The sequence below is a fragment of the Daktulosphaira vitifoliae genome, unplaced genomic scaffold (assembly GCF_025091365.1).
Source record: "Daktulosphaira vitifoliae isolate Bord-2020 unplaced genomic scaffold, ASM2509136v1 Scaffold_1, whole genome shotgun sequence".
Lineage (NCBI taxonomy): Eukaryota > Metazoa > Arthropoda > Insecta > Hemiptera > Phylloxeridae > Daktulosphaira > Daktulosphaira vitifoliae.
Genome location: NW_026099572.1, coordinates 53,113,994 through 53,129,683, shown reverse-complemented (window position 1 = coordinate 53,129,683; position 15,690 = coordinate 53,113,994). Strand labels below are relative to the sequence as shown.

Genomic DNA, 15,690 nt, shown 5'->3' with positions numbered 1-15,690 from the left:
TCTTTTTTTTTTAAAGAAAAATCAATGACATAACCTCATCTAATAATAAATGCTAGGTTTAACCTATTCTGTACTAATATATTCTATTATTTTCATTCATTTCAAACTATCGTTTTGATGTTTACTTAACTAAATTAAACAGAAACTATTTTATAATAAGTTTATTTCAACAACTTTTATATTTCTTGTATTATAAGTTTTAACCAAACTACAAAAATACAATTTCTACATAATGAAATGATATGTTTTTGATAAAATACACTGAAATCCATTCTAATATTAATAAGTAAGTACTCTTAAAAATGTTAATTTATGTCAAAAAAATCCTTTTTATAAGAGAATGAAATATAATTGTTATAGTGCAAAGAAGAAATAAAGATTTACAAGCAATTTGTTGATATATTCAATTTAAGTATTGGTTGGTGCATACTGAAGTTATACTAGAAATATTTTAACTTCAATTGCTTATGACATTGAAATTCAACAATGAAATACTGTGATAATAAACTAATAATGATTAGCTCAAAACATGTATCTAATCTACTTATTACTTAATTGATGTTTCCAAAACTAATTTATCAAAATAACCAAGCAAATAAGCTTAAATATTATAAAATATAGTAAAGATTATAAGTTAAATTCTGAATATTTCATTATACAAATTATTTAAAAAATAAGTCTGACTACATTTTTATTTATTATAATATTTTGTTGTTTTATTAAAACAATTTTATTCAGAGTTTAAAAAATTATTTAAAAAAAAATTGCACATATAGTTGGCTGTTGGTTTGTATTTTTATAGATTAATTATCATTTAAAGTTTTCATGCTAAAACATTGTATAGTTTCATACTTGGTAACCATAACAATTAATGTAACATTCATTTTTGATTTTGATATACGTTTAAAAATACTTAACCAAAAATAGTTAATTCAAATAAAAATAATAATTAAATTTTCATATTATAAATTGGAGTTTACCCCATCATTTCAATTTAAAATATGTCAATTTAAATTTAATTAATTTAGTTTGTTTTGTTGATATTATTATTGAAAAAAATGAATTTTTGACCGTAAATACATTTATTATAATATGTCTCTTTTAAAGAGAATTTGTTTTTTATTTTGAATGTAATTATGTAAAAACTAAATATTTAATTTAATTAATTTAACCATATTTTTATAATATATCTGTATTTAATTAATTCATTGAAACAATTTTTCTAGTAAATTAATAATAGAATAATAAATTTTTATTCATTGGAAAATTAAAATTAAATGTATTATTATTTTGAGTATGAAATATACAAATAAAATGTTTTCTATTTTGTATTATTGCATATGTCAGTTATAAAATGTTTATAATTAATTATTATTATAATAAATATATTTTATGTTTTATTAATTGACTTTTGATATGATTTATTTATTAATCTAACAAATGAATTATGTAATTTAAATATATATTCTTTTTGAATTTTTTCTATTTTATCTTTCAATATTTTTTCATATGTATTTAAAAAAATAATGTGTTATTTTGGGTTTTTTAACTCCAATAAGCAACAGATTTTTTATAACATGTATTAAAAAACATTGGTAAATTTATGCATAATATTTGTAATTATTATTATGAATAAAAAAAAAAATTCTTTAGATCCTCTTTAACTAAGTTTTATTATATTAAAGGATGATAATCATTGTTCATTGTATAAGGTAAGTAACTTTTTAAAAATATTTTTTGAAATATCATCAATATATTAACAGGCTATTTATTTCAATTGTATATTTTCTTAAATATCTTACTGACCAATTTTGTTTCCACAGAAATACTAATTTTTTATTATGCAATTAAAAATGGCGACAAATTTGTTTATTTCTTAAATTGATTAATCGTGCGTTCTACTTAAAATATAACTGAGTAAACCCAATGTAATATAATAAGACATACAAGCAACTGGACGATGTTCCATCACAACAGAATAGTAGTTGAATTATTAAGTAGTGAATTATCCAATGAAAAGATAGAACTTATGGTACAGTGAAATTATCATAATATTCATCTGACTAGTTTCATATACATGCTGATTTTTTATGGATTTATCTTAAAAATACGTATTTAAAATTAATAGATGCAATGAGCAACAGAAAAATGAACGCAAAATTAAAGCGCACGTCCTATAATTAAAACTATTTTAGTGAATATTTAGAAAACAAAATTAGAAACAATGTGTACATTATTTAAAAATTAATCATCAAAACAAAAATCAATCTGTGAAAAACAAAAGAGTACAAAATGTTGCTCACAGAGCAATAAGATTCTATAGGTAAAACTTTTTAGTTTTTAATATTATTGATTTTAATAGTTAGAACTTAAAAAAAATATATATAAATAAATATTGCATACTTAGTAACTTTGAAAGTAATAATATCAACATTCTAAGTCAAGTACTAAATTAATTCCATAATGAATTATTTATGTAGAAAAGTAGTGGTTAATCCAGTAACATATGTCCGGTGTAAGGAAGAGTATATGATATTTTTCCTAACACGACAACCTCATAATATTATGTTTGTTAAAAAGAAATTAAACCATAGGAATTAAAAACTCTCTATAAAAAATGTAGCACAACATGACAATAGTACAATAGTTACTATAAATAATAATTTCTCAAATTGATTAATTTTTACAAAAAATTATAAAGAATTAAAAAAAATAAAAAGTCAACTTGAAAATATCTGACACAGAACCTTTAAATTTTCATGCCGCAAAATGATAAAGACGTGTTAAAATAATTTTGACGAATAACAACATAAAATTGGGTTATTGACTAAAATATTTAATTTGATAACACACATGTTTTTCAACAACTATCTACTTTCATTTGTAAACGTGAAAAAAATGCAATCGTAAATCATATTTTTATTGATATTTAATAATTCCATTGATAAGGTACAATATCAATTTAACAATATTTATTGATCGTTTCATGCTCAAGTACGATCATTAAGATAAACCAAGCAACAATAATCAGGCAATTTATGATTATTATGTCTACGGAATTACACATTGATTAGTTTTTACTGTGGCAAAATGTGCTTCCAAACTCAAAATTGATGCTTTTAAACAACAAAATCTCAAAAATGACTTTTCCAATTTTAAAATTTTAAAAGTATTTTTATTTTAAATAAAATTTTCTAACCGAAAATTTAAAAAAAAGTAATTGTTGCCTTTTAAATTTATTAAGTTAGGGTAGATTTCTACCCTTTTGTATTAGGGTTGAACTTAAATTTTAATCGTAAAAGATGCATTTAATTATTCAATTAGCCTCTAAAAAAAAAAATTATTAAAAAAATCAATAGCGGCTCTAAAAGATCGGTGTTTCCGAACTTATTGAACACTCTGTATATTGATTAAAATTTCCTTTTAGATATTTCAGTGGTTTTTTTTTTATAAAAGATTTGTTATTTGTTTTGAATCAGATTTGTGTATGAACAATCAAATTAAAGACTTGTGTAACATATAAAATTCTTCTAACTAAAATATCTCAATTATTGTAAAATTATAAGTTTACTTATGTTCTTTTTAATCTCTGTGCACACTGCGCTTAGGCCTTCCAAGTCTTCTTCTTCTTTTACCCCGCCTTTATCTTAACTACTTGGGGTCGGCCACCCTTAACTTAAACTTCCACTTGACATTCCCTCATCATCTACGCACATATCAGCTGTCCTCATATTGCATTCAATAACATTCCTCCATCCTTTTTTTTATTTTCTCTCATCATTATCACGATTGCCACTGTAATTATACTCCCTCTTATGGCCTCTTAGGCCTTCCAAGTACAAACATAATTATTAGCTGTAGAAAATCAGGAATGACTATGATAAAAATACTTATAAATTACAGTTTAGAATATGTTATGAATATTAGTCATCATGAAAACTTATCTGTAAATGTTTTTTTTTTTTTTGAGAATTAAAAGTAACGCAACAAGATTTAGAAAAATCGATAATTATGTTTTTACCACGCAATGAAAGTAAAACTCAATCTTCGACTCGTCTATAATGATTTGATATAAGCTTCATTAGTGCACATGCACCCACGGAGAATAAATCACATTCTATGAGGAACTAAAAAATACATTGAGCTCGATATCCGGTAAAAGGATACAGATCGTTCTAAGTGACTTAAATGCCAAAGTCGGGAAAGAAGCTATGTTTAGATCAATTGGAGGAAGTCACAGTCTACACAGTGACACAAATGACAATGGACATAAACTGATATATTTGGCAGCTGGGAACGGTTTAGTAATAAAGAGCACAATGTTCCCCCACAAAAACATTCATGAAGGGATATGGAAGTCATCTGAAGGAAGATACACTAACCAAATAGACCATATTCTGGTTTATTCAAGATATAAAAATTGTGTCCAAGATGACAGAACGATCAGAGGAGCAGACTCAGACTCAGATCACTATCTGGTAAGAGGTAAAATGAAATACAAACTTAAAAGACGCCCTCGAATAAATGAGGAACCACTAACCAGATATGATATAACCAAGTTGGATGACTCAAACTGTCGTAACACCTTTAGACATAAAATACGTCAACTTTTTAATAGCAGCGATGCCAATAGAACAGATTTATTAGATGAAAGATGGAAAATTTAAAAGACATTATAAATAATGTATCTAATGTTGTAATTGAAAAACAAATTAAATAAAAAAAACCATGATTCAATGAATGAGAACATTAAAATAGAAAACAGAATGTAGAAATAAGTGGATTAATGAGCCAGTAAATGTCGAAAAAGAAAACAACTACAGAATGTGCAAAAAAGAAGTAAACAACATAATCAGATACGAAAAAGGGAAATATAACAAGAACACGTTAGAGGAAACAGAAAAATACCATCAAATGAATAGGTCACGCCAGCTATTCCAAAATATCAATACCATTAGAAAAGGATTTAAGAAACAAGTAAAGTTTCTTAAAAATAGCGATGGTATGCTGATTACAGATCTAAATGATATTCTGGATCAATAGAGAGACTACTTCGAAACACCTTCTTAATTGTGAGGATCCATAGATTCATTTGCTTGAAATGACGAAGAATCCAATAAAGAAGAATACCCTCCACCATCTGGAATTGAGATAGCACAACAAATTAAGAGGTTAACAAATCATAAAAGTCCCAATGAAGATGGGATCCAGGCTGAAATTTTAAAGAGTCTGGATGACGAATCCATTTGAGATATAGAAAACCTAATAGAATTGATATGGAAAGAAGAAAGGATCCCAGAGGATTGGAGAATCGCGTTAGTATGGCCGATACACAAAAAGGACGATCAGCTAAAGTGAAAGAACTATAGGGGCATTGAATTACTCAACATGACATACAAAGTGTTGCCGTATTGCATCTTAGACAGAATTAAACCGATCGCCAAAAGAATTTTGGGAGACTACCAAGGAGGATTTAGACCAAACAGGTCAACCACAAACCAAATCTTTATTACAGGTCCAAAATATGTGGGAGAATGACAAGGAGGTATACACATTGTTTGTTAACTTCAAGAAAGCATACGATTCTATACATAGGCCGAACCTATTCAATATATTAAAGGAATTCGACCTTCCAAAAAAACTAATCAATCTCATTAAAGCCAGCATAGAAAATTCTGAGATAAAAATTTTAATTTCAAGTTCTACACCTCAATCGTTTAATGTAGCCACTGGTTTGAGACAAAGGGAAGTACTCTCTCAGATTCTTTTAAACCTAGTACTGAAAAAGATAATAAGAGATATGAACATATCAGAAGGCATAACAAAGGTCAGTTCAAAAAAGACCCGCTGGCATATGCAGATGATATTGTCATGATGAAGACAACACAGAGATAATGAAGAAACATTGTAAGAAGCTAATGGATGCTGTGAGTAAAGTCGGTCATATAATAAATGACGAAAAGACAGAATATATGAAACTTAACAAAAGAGATAGGATGTATCGAAGAGAAGAGAGTGTGGAAGTGGGAGAATTTATCTTTTACAGAGTACCACAATTTGAATACTTAGACATTCTCTTAAATATAGACAATGAATAAAATATGGAGATATCAAGAAGATCAATTAGCAAACAAATGCTATTTTGGAGCTAAAATACTGCTAAAATCGAGATCGATATCTGTAAATCTAAAAGTTAAAATGTATAAGACACTAATACGCCTCATCATCCTGTACGGCTCAGAAACACAGTCACTAAGAAAAGCAGAAGTAAGATTAGATACTTTTGAAAGAAAAGTTTTTAGGACGAATTTATAAACTTATCTTGATCCACGAACCGGAGAATGGAGAATACGAACCAATAAGAACCTCTAAAACCTCTTCCAAAAACTATGCATATCAAGGGAAGCCGTAAAAAGAACGTTAATGTGGACTGGATACGTTTGGAGAAAAAAAGACACAATGATAAAAGCAGTAATTGAAGAGGAGTTGATAGAAAACAGGCAGGTTGCGCCTTAGATGGGAAGATTGTGTGAAGAAAAATGTTGGAACAGTGGATCCAGGAGCTAACTGGAGGAAAATAACGGAACACAGAGAGAGGTGTAGGAATATTTTTTGTATGAGATGGTCTTAAAGGCCAAAAATAAAACCCCCCACCAAAAAAAAAAACTTCTTGATTATTTTAAGTGGGATTAAATATTATACAATATATCACTTTTAACTGAAAAAGAATTTAAAAATTATTGCATCCTTCTATGAACGAATACAAATAGTAATATACAATTAAATAAATGTAGCACAAAATATACAGGGAACTTAAAAAAAAAGTTTAATAACTATATACACAGTTACAATACTAGCTTAGATTGAATATGGATCTATACAGTACTACTTCTCGAAAAATCACTTCGAACTGAAAATTCAGGTTAAATTCAAGTGAAACTGAAAATCATTTTTTTTTTAATTAATGATTTATATAGCATCATGTTACAAAAAAATTTGGAATATTATAGTCTGGTAGTAGCACCCACAAATAGAGTTAAAAAATTAATAAATTACAAAGTAAAATTATTTACTTTTGTAGTTGAATACTTTTATCATGTCAAATGTAAGTCTAAATACTTTAAGAATATTAGAAATTAATGATTTTAATAATTTGTATGGAAAAAGCTGGTTAAGCTACTTTTTATTTGAATAAGGAATATTTTTTCGATTTTTAAGAGTAATAACTTAAACTAAATACGAATTGTAATCATTTGACGTATTGTTGGAAAAGTAGGTCTAGTGAGGGTTGGCAAAATAAATCGTAGCCACAAAAAGAACTACATAGTAAAATAATATTAATATGAATATAAATTTCTTCTCACGAGGAGAGAATATAGTGATAGGATCCTTTATATTTATTAAAGTTATTAAATCTAAATGAGATAAATATCAAATTTGAAAATGTTATTCTAACTCAAAAAATATGCATTTTTCATTATTTAGTTGTATAAATAATGATGTTTGATACAGTTTGTAGTTGTGGCGCAATATTTGCGGACATCGATGGTCTTCAAAAACTTCATAATTTGAATCATAGACCAACAATTTATTACACTGTAGGAAAAACCTAAAAAATAGTGTTTTAGAACATATAGTTCGGACTCAAATACGATAAAAACAGTGTATGGGCTTATTAGGTTTAAAAGGTGTTTTTTTATGAAAAATAATACAATCGTTGATGACATCGTCGATTTCATGGTTGAAAAAAATCATGAAATTTTATTATTGAACCAATTATTTAGTATTGAAAATGTCAACTATAAAGGTTATGGTAAAATTCAATGTTTTACTGTACATAACTTACTTTTATACTGTAATTGGTGAGTTCAAAGACGTATCATTCAAGTCACACAATAAAATCGTAGACTTAGAAACTGATTTTACATCTGTAATAGAAAAAATTAAAGTAATCTGAAAAACAAGATATGATAAACAAGCAAAGTGGATGGTCGCTAATATCAATTGAAGGTATTTTGTTGATAGTACATAAATTTTTTGCTAAAATGAATTGTCCGGGTCCAGACCAATGTATACACGAGACATTTGTAAGATTCTATACATTGATGAATTGATCAAGTCGTTGATTTTAAAAAATTTACTCCTTGATGTAGCCATTGTGATTAAAGTCTCGACATCCAATAGGCTTTACTTTTTTTTTTTATATACGCTTTTTATCAACCCATTAAAGGTCATAGCGGCTTCCCCCAAAAGAGAAGGTTTCTTAACCATTTATACTCGGGACGGGTGGTTAATCCGTCGCCGGAGAATAGGATGGCAACTCCAATTACCGAACTGATCTCTCGTTCGGCAAAAGAAGCCGCCCGTGATCAAGTTTCGAAACTCAGGCAGTGCGCGTCAACTACCGTCTCGGTCACACCGTCCCACAATAATAGGACTTACTGTCGTTGCGATTTGTATTCACCGTCTTTTCAAATGTTCCGATTAAATCCAAAAGCTCGTAATATATTCTATTCACATATAAGCATGCACATTCAGGATTGTCCGAATTTTTTCCTGCATCCGATAATTCACAACCTTCGTAATGTAAAAAGTCTCCACCGGTAACGTTGACTTTATCGCTTAAACGCATAGACGTTCCGTAAAATACTGCAAATCTCAATAATTTACTGAGTCGTTTAAAAACTCTATCTGTCGGATCGTTTTCAACAAGAAAATTCAACATATCCGATATATTATTGAAATAATCCATCTTACGCGCACAATAGATAAACAAATACTGAGAACCGATTAGTAGTCAGCATATGATGTTGTTGCTGCACGACCCCATCCTTTCCAAACATGTGTTAGACAATTGAATCTCGATAACGGATGAGGCGTCATCTATGGGTTACACGACCTATGGCTTATACTCCGTCTACACCAACGATGACGACAACGACGACTAGGCGTTGACGGACATCAATTTCACAATATATCGCCGGTTGACGTACATTATCGGGGGAGGGTGTAGGCAGGGCAGAGTTTTTAACATTATTGTATATGATGTATCGACCTTAAGTGCGATAATATGACGTAACACGTGTGATGCTATTGCTCGAGGGGCACGCGTTGCTGCATACGTCACACCAACAACGACAAAACACCGACTCAGCTGACCACCTACCCTCCGCTAACCAACATTATTATCGCAATTCTAACAATTATACACTTGATTTACGACTTAACCAATTACGATTGACTTAAATTAACTATTTAATTACCCATTAACACTCTTAATTTATTACATTTTGATGACGTATTACACTAATTACCACGGCGGTATCCTTTGATCCACAAAACCGGCTATTTATATACTACTAATTTTAAAGTTATAAACAATACTACAGAAAGATCAGTAAAATTAATTGTAGAGTACAACTAGGTTATAACTAAAAAAAATAATTTCTTTGCAAGTTATTGCACATTATAAAAAAAAAAAAAAATTACTTATGCAAAGAATTGCATACTAATTTAAATACATTTTATATACAAGGACTTTTTATGAAAAACATCATTAAATAAAGATTTTTTCATAAAAATTTGCAAATTAAAGTTTAGTTTATTTTATCAAGATAAAATAATATTTGTGTTAATAATTCTCCTTTATTTTAAAAGAAAAAAAAACTTATAACAATCCAGATTTGGTAGTGTTTTTTACATGAATATGAATAGTTTTACTAAAAATAATAATTAATTTTTATTTACTTAAAATATTCTTTTTAAATTGAAAAATGAAAAAATAATAAATTATGTTTATATATATATATATATACACACATGTAATAAAAAGATTATCATAAGTTATTCAAAATTAAACACTTTGAGTAAAAATGGCGGTGAGTAATACACTTATCATGAAATGCTCGATTAAATTATTATTTTATTTTATTTTAGAACTGGCCATTGACATCTTTTTTGTTACTAATTTCCAGTTTGATGTTTATTGAAGGTAAAGTCTATTTTGCATTATTATGCCTCTTACGTGTATTAACTATTCAAATTATATCATGTTTTTTTCAAAAGATTTATCAATTAGTTTTGTTCAAAAAATATTTTCATGCACTTTTAAGTGGTTAAAAAAAAAAATTAATCCCCTCTCTTGATCTTCATAAAAGACAAAAATATCGAAGCGAAAAAAAATTTTTTTGAACTTCTTTTAAATGCGCGTCGCTTATAAAAAAATGATAAGAAAAATGTAAAGAATATTTCATTTGGTAACACTTTTTAAGAATTATAAATCACTGATTTCATTTTTTATATATAATAATGATACGTTTTATAATAAGCCACGTCATCAATGCCACATTTAGGAATTGAGCCGCCCGGAATAATCAATTCTTTCACCCTTAATGATATTTTTTTTTACTTATCCAAAAATTGTTTTCTATTTTTATTGAATCGCTATACATGTTTTATTTTATTAAGTAAAAAAAAAAAGGTGTTTAACTTAATTCATTCTTGTCCAAGCTTAGTTTGTATAATTTACTTATTTATACTTCTACTTTAAAGTTTTGTAACAAAGTCAATAATGTAGGTAAAAACGATTCGAAAATTACTAAAATTGTGTAGAAAAAAATCAATATTTACCTTTCTTCGATTGCAAGCCGTTTACGAAATAATAATAGAAAAATATAAAAGTTATTTCATTTGATAAAATTTTTGAAAAGCCTTAAATAACGGTTTTTATTTCTTCCGTACTATTAAAATTGTCATATATACATCTATTTTAGTGAAAAAATTAAGTCTTGTTTTATCTACTTGAAGCTCAAAAGTACGAAAATACGTTATCATCCCATACATACGCCAGTAATGTTTTAGTACTGGTAAAGGTTACTACACCTTTTACAGTACTGCATCTGTTGTTAATTTATCATCTAAAATACATAGATTGAAAATATTTGAAAACAGTGAGTTTCAATGATAAGACTCTGTTTTGAGTGTATTAACAAAAGTCAATTAATCAATTTTTCTTAAAAGTACTTTAATAAAATGGAAAATTGATATTAGCAGCTTTTCTCAGAGCTTAAACATGTATCTAAAGAAATTATAGAAAGTTTGAATGTGAAATAATGATAGTTAAAGATTATTTAAATAATAATGAATTCAATTATTTTATAATGATTTATACAATTTATAAAATATTGCTAATTATTTGCGATAATATATCTAAAAAACCAAATTTATATGAGCAAAAAATTAATAAATATTTATTATTTTATAATTTCTTAGGCTTAAATATATAATATACGCCATTAAAATAATCTGAATACATTTTTTTTAAATTAAAAATTCGAAACAATGTTATTTAAATAATATTAAAAAATAATTATTCATATTAAAATATATTTGAATAATTTATTATAATATATCATACAGATCTAAAAAACGCCAAAAAAGTACAAACATTTTTTATTGTAATTAAAATTTACTGCGTAATTTATTTTATTTTTTATTACTATTTATTTTAAATGTATAAATACAAAACTCCTTCAATTTTACCTTATGTTATAAAATATATCAATTTTTTTTAAATAACAATATATACATACAATATTTTAATTAATCGAAAATGGAAGAATAACTAAAATATGATTTATTATTTGTAATACGAGGATTTAATTATTTCATGACTTTTTCGATAAAAATTAAACTGACTAAAAACATATGCACATTTAGCAATTGAATATTCGGATGACGAAGAAATAAGACAATTTGAAAACTGTAAGAAGACAAAATATACTGATATTGCTCATTTGAAATATTTAAAATTAGTTCATGAAAATAGATGCGTATTGAACAAAGATACAACAAGACAAGCTGCTGCTAATGGGTTCTTAGAATGTTTAAAATATGCACATGAATATGGCTGTCCATGGGATCAAAGTACAACAGACGCAGCTGCTACTAATGGTCATTTAGAATGCTTAAAATATGCACATAAAAATGAATGTCCGTGGGATGAAAACACTTCAGAAGCAGCTGCTTCGAGTGGTCATTTAGAAATTTTAAAATATGTACATGAAAATGGCTGTCCTTGGAATGAAAAAACATCAGAAGCAGCTGCATATGGTGGTCATTTAGAATGCTTAAAATATGCTCATGAAAATGAATGTCCATGGGATCAAAGTACAACAAACGCAGCTGCTACTAATGGTCATTTAGAATGCTTAAAATATGCACATAAAAATGAATGTCCATGGGATGAAAACACTTCAGAAGCAGCTGCTTCAAGTGGTCATTTAGAAATTTTAAAATATATACATGAAAATGGCTGTCCTTGGAATGAAAACACAACAGAAGCAGCTGCATTTAATGGTCATTTGGAATGCTTAAAATATGCTCATGAAAATGAATGTCCATGGGATCAAGGTACAACAGAAGCAGCTGCTACTAAAGGTCATTTAAATTGCTTAAAATATGCTATTAACAATAGTTGTAAATGGGATGAAAGAACAACAATAACAGCTGCACAAAGTGGTAATATAGAAATTTTAAAATACGCATATGATAATGGATGCCCGTGGGATGAAAGAACAACAGCAGCAGCTGCTTATGGTGGTAATTTGGAATGCTTGAAATATGCTCATGAAAAAAGGTGTAAATGGGATGCAAAAACAACAACAAAAGCTGCATATAAAGGAAATTTAGTAATTTTAAAATATGCACATGAAAATGGATGTCCGTGGGATAGAAGAACAACAGAAGCAGCAGCATCTAGTGGCAATTTAAACTGCTTAAAATATGCTCATAAAAATGCATGTCCTTGGGATGAAAGAACAACAACAAAAGCTGCGTATAAAGGAAATTTAGAAATTTTAAAATATGCACATGAAAATGGATGTCCATGGGATGAAAGAACAACAGCAGCAGCTGCTTATGGTGGTAATTTGGAATGCTTGAAATATGCTCATGAAAAAAGGTGTAAATGGGATGCAAAAACAACAACAAAAGCTGCATATAAAGGAAATTTAGTAATTTTAAAATATGCACATGAAAATGGATGTCCGTGGGATGGAAGAACAACAGAAGCAGCAGTTTCTAATGGCAATTTAAACTGCTTAAATTATGCTCATAAAAATGCATGTCCTTGGGATGAAAGAACAACAACAAAAGCTGCGTATAAAGGAAATTTAGAAATTTTAAAATATGCACATGAAAATGGATGTCCGTGGGATGGAAGAACAACAGAAGCAGCAGTTTCTAATGGCAATTTAAACTGCTTAAATTATGCTCATAAAAATGCATGTCCTTGGGATGAAAGAACAACAACAAAAGCTGCGTATAAAGGAAATTTAGAAATTTTAAAATATGCACATGATAATGGATGCCCGTGGAATGAAAGAACAACAGAAGCAGCTGCTTCTAGTGGTAATTTGGAATGCTTAAAATATGCTCATGAATATGGATGTAAATGGGATGAATGTACTACAAGAATAGCTGCACAAAATGGTAATATAAAAATTTTAAAATATGCACATGAAAAAGGATGTCCGTGGAATGTAAGAACAACAGAAGCAGCTGCTTTTAGTGGTAATTTAGAATGTTTAAAATATGTCCACGAAAATGGATGTATTTGGAGTAACAGTATTATACGTAACTCTATTGCAAATGATAATTTACTGTGTTTGAAATATGCTCATGAAAATGGGTGTGAATGGGTTGATGGCGCAATTTTAGTTGCTGTAGCGAATGGTTCTTTCGACTGTTTAAAATATGCACATGAAAATGGCTGTAAATGGGATGCAACAACAACAAAAATAGCTGCACAGAATGATTATATTAATATTTTAAAATATGTACACGATAATGGATGTCCTTGGGATGGAGATACAATAGCTGCAGCAGCTATGCATGGTAATATCGATTGCCTAAAATATGCTCATAAACATGGATGTAGTTGGGTTGAAGGTACGACGAGAGGGGCCGCAGCAAATGGACATTTAGACTGCCTACAGTATGTTTATGAAAATGGTTGTAAGTGGGACGAAGGAACAACAAGGGAAGCTGCTGCTAGTGGACATATTAATTGTTTGATATATGCACATGAAAATGGTTGTAAATGGGATATAGGAACAAAGAGTGGAGCTGCTGCAAATGGTCACTTAAACTGCCTAAAATATGTTCACAAAAATAAGTGTCAATGGGACGAGGGCACTACAAGAATTGCTGCTGCAAATGGTCAATTTCGTTGTTTAAAATATGCCCATGAAAATCATTGTCCATGGAGTAGAGGCACCATTTATAAAGCTATTCAAAATGGTCATTCTGATATAATCTTATATGCTTCTGAAAATGGCTGTCTTGATTAGTTTTCTGTTGTAATATCTTTTTTTTTTATATCTACTCATCTAAGTTGACTATTTTTATTATAATTTAAATAAATTGTCACAAGCTTCTATACCTAAATGAGATTATATTGTTCTTATATAGTATAGTATATTAAAATATTTTACCTCCTTAGGAAACACTTTATTTGAAAATATAACCAGATTTCATTATGTCATATTAAAATTTTATTTATACAAAAAAATTAAAATTTTTATATTGATTGATTTAAATTTGATATTATTAAAAAAATTATCGTAAAGCTTTGAAAAATGATAGAAGAGATATTTCAATTTAGGCATATTATCTTTGAAATTCCCTCTGATTACAATGGGATTTATAATGTAACTTTTGAATGAAATGTTAACATTTTCTACTTAACTTTTGATAATATTCTGAAAATTGTACGTCCTTTAAGCATATGTTAAATTATAGCTTATTTTACAAAATTAGAATAAAAAAAAATTTTGGAAATTTTTATACAGAAGATTTGTTTTATATATGTAAGCGGACCCCGAAATTATACAAAAAATGTTGTATTTATGAAATAACCTCTGATTTTCATGATATTTTAATATTCTACTTCAACATTTTTTTTTAAATTATTCATATCAATAAATTAGGTAAAACAGTAGAGACAAGGGAGGTAAGTATCTCCATTACCCCCCCTTCCTTATAAAAAAAAATAATAACAATGATAAAGAAAGTTTCTTTATGTAATAAACCAAAAATAAAAAAGAAAAGAAATAGGAAATAAGATGTGAAATGGTAGGGGTATGAGTAAATAATTAAATAAAATATATAAATAAATAAATGGTTACTTAAAATATTAATTATGTGATTTTTATTATTAAATTATAAATTAAATTAAATGTTTCGTCTATAATATTTATTGTATTATTAATTGTTTCTCTTATTAATTATTAATTTNTCTATAATATTTATTGTATTATTAATTGTTTCTCTTATTAATTATTAATTTTCCTATTTAATTTTTATTAATGGTTTATTACACAATAGATTGTTGGAGATTCGAAATTATAGATTAAATTGTACTTAAAACAAAGACATTAGCAACGAGACTAACTACCCAGTTAGTATAGAGTTGCAATACACTTAGCCAAATAAAATTAATATTAAGTAAATTTAAATTGGGAATATTGTGACCTTTAACTCTGTCTGCCGGCGTGATGTTTGTTAAAACAAAGACATTAGCAACGAGACTAGCTACCTAATAAGAAAAGCTCACAATAGATTTTTATTATTAAATAAAATTTAGAGTTGGGCTGGATTTATTATTATAATCAAAAAATTTAATATTTA

The 15,690-nt window shown here is 27.6% G+C and overlaps 1 protein-coding gene across 1 annotated transcript; it reads left to right on the top strand.

The window, feature by feature from the left end:
• The first annotated feature begins 9,829 nt into the window (after nt 1-9,829).
• Nucleotides 9,830-14,526, top strand: LOC126895229 (uncharacterized). The gene is made up of 3 exons (XM_050666855.1): nt 9,830-9,878; nt 9,937-9,991; nt 11,719-14,526. The coding sequence occupies exons 1-3, from the start codon at nt 9,873-9,875 to the stop codon at nt 14,349-14,351; spliced, it is 2,694 nt and encodes an 897-aa protein (XP_050522812.1). The 5' UTR covers nt 9,830-9,872; the 3' UTR covers nt 14,352-14,526.
• Nucleotides 14,527-15,690: the final 1,164 nt, after the last annotated feature.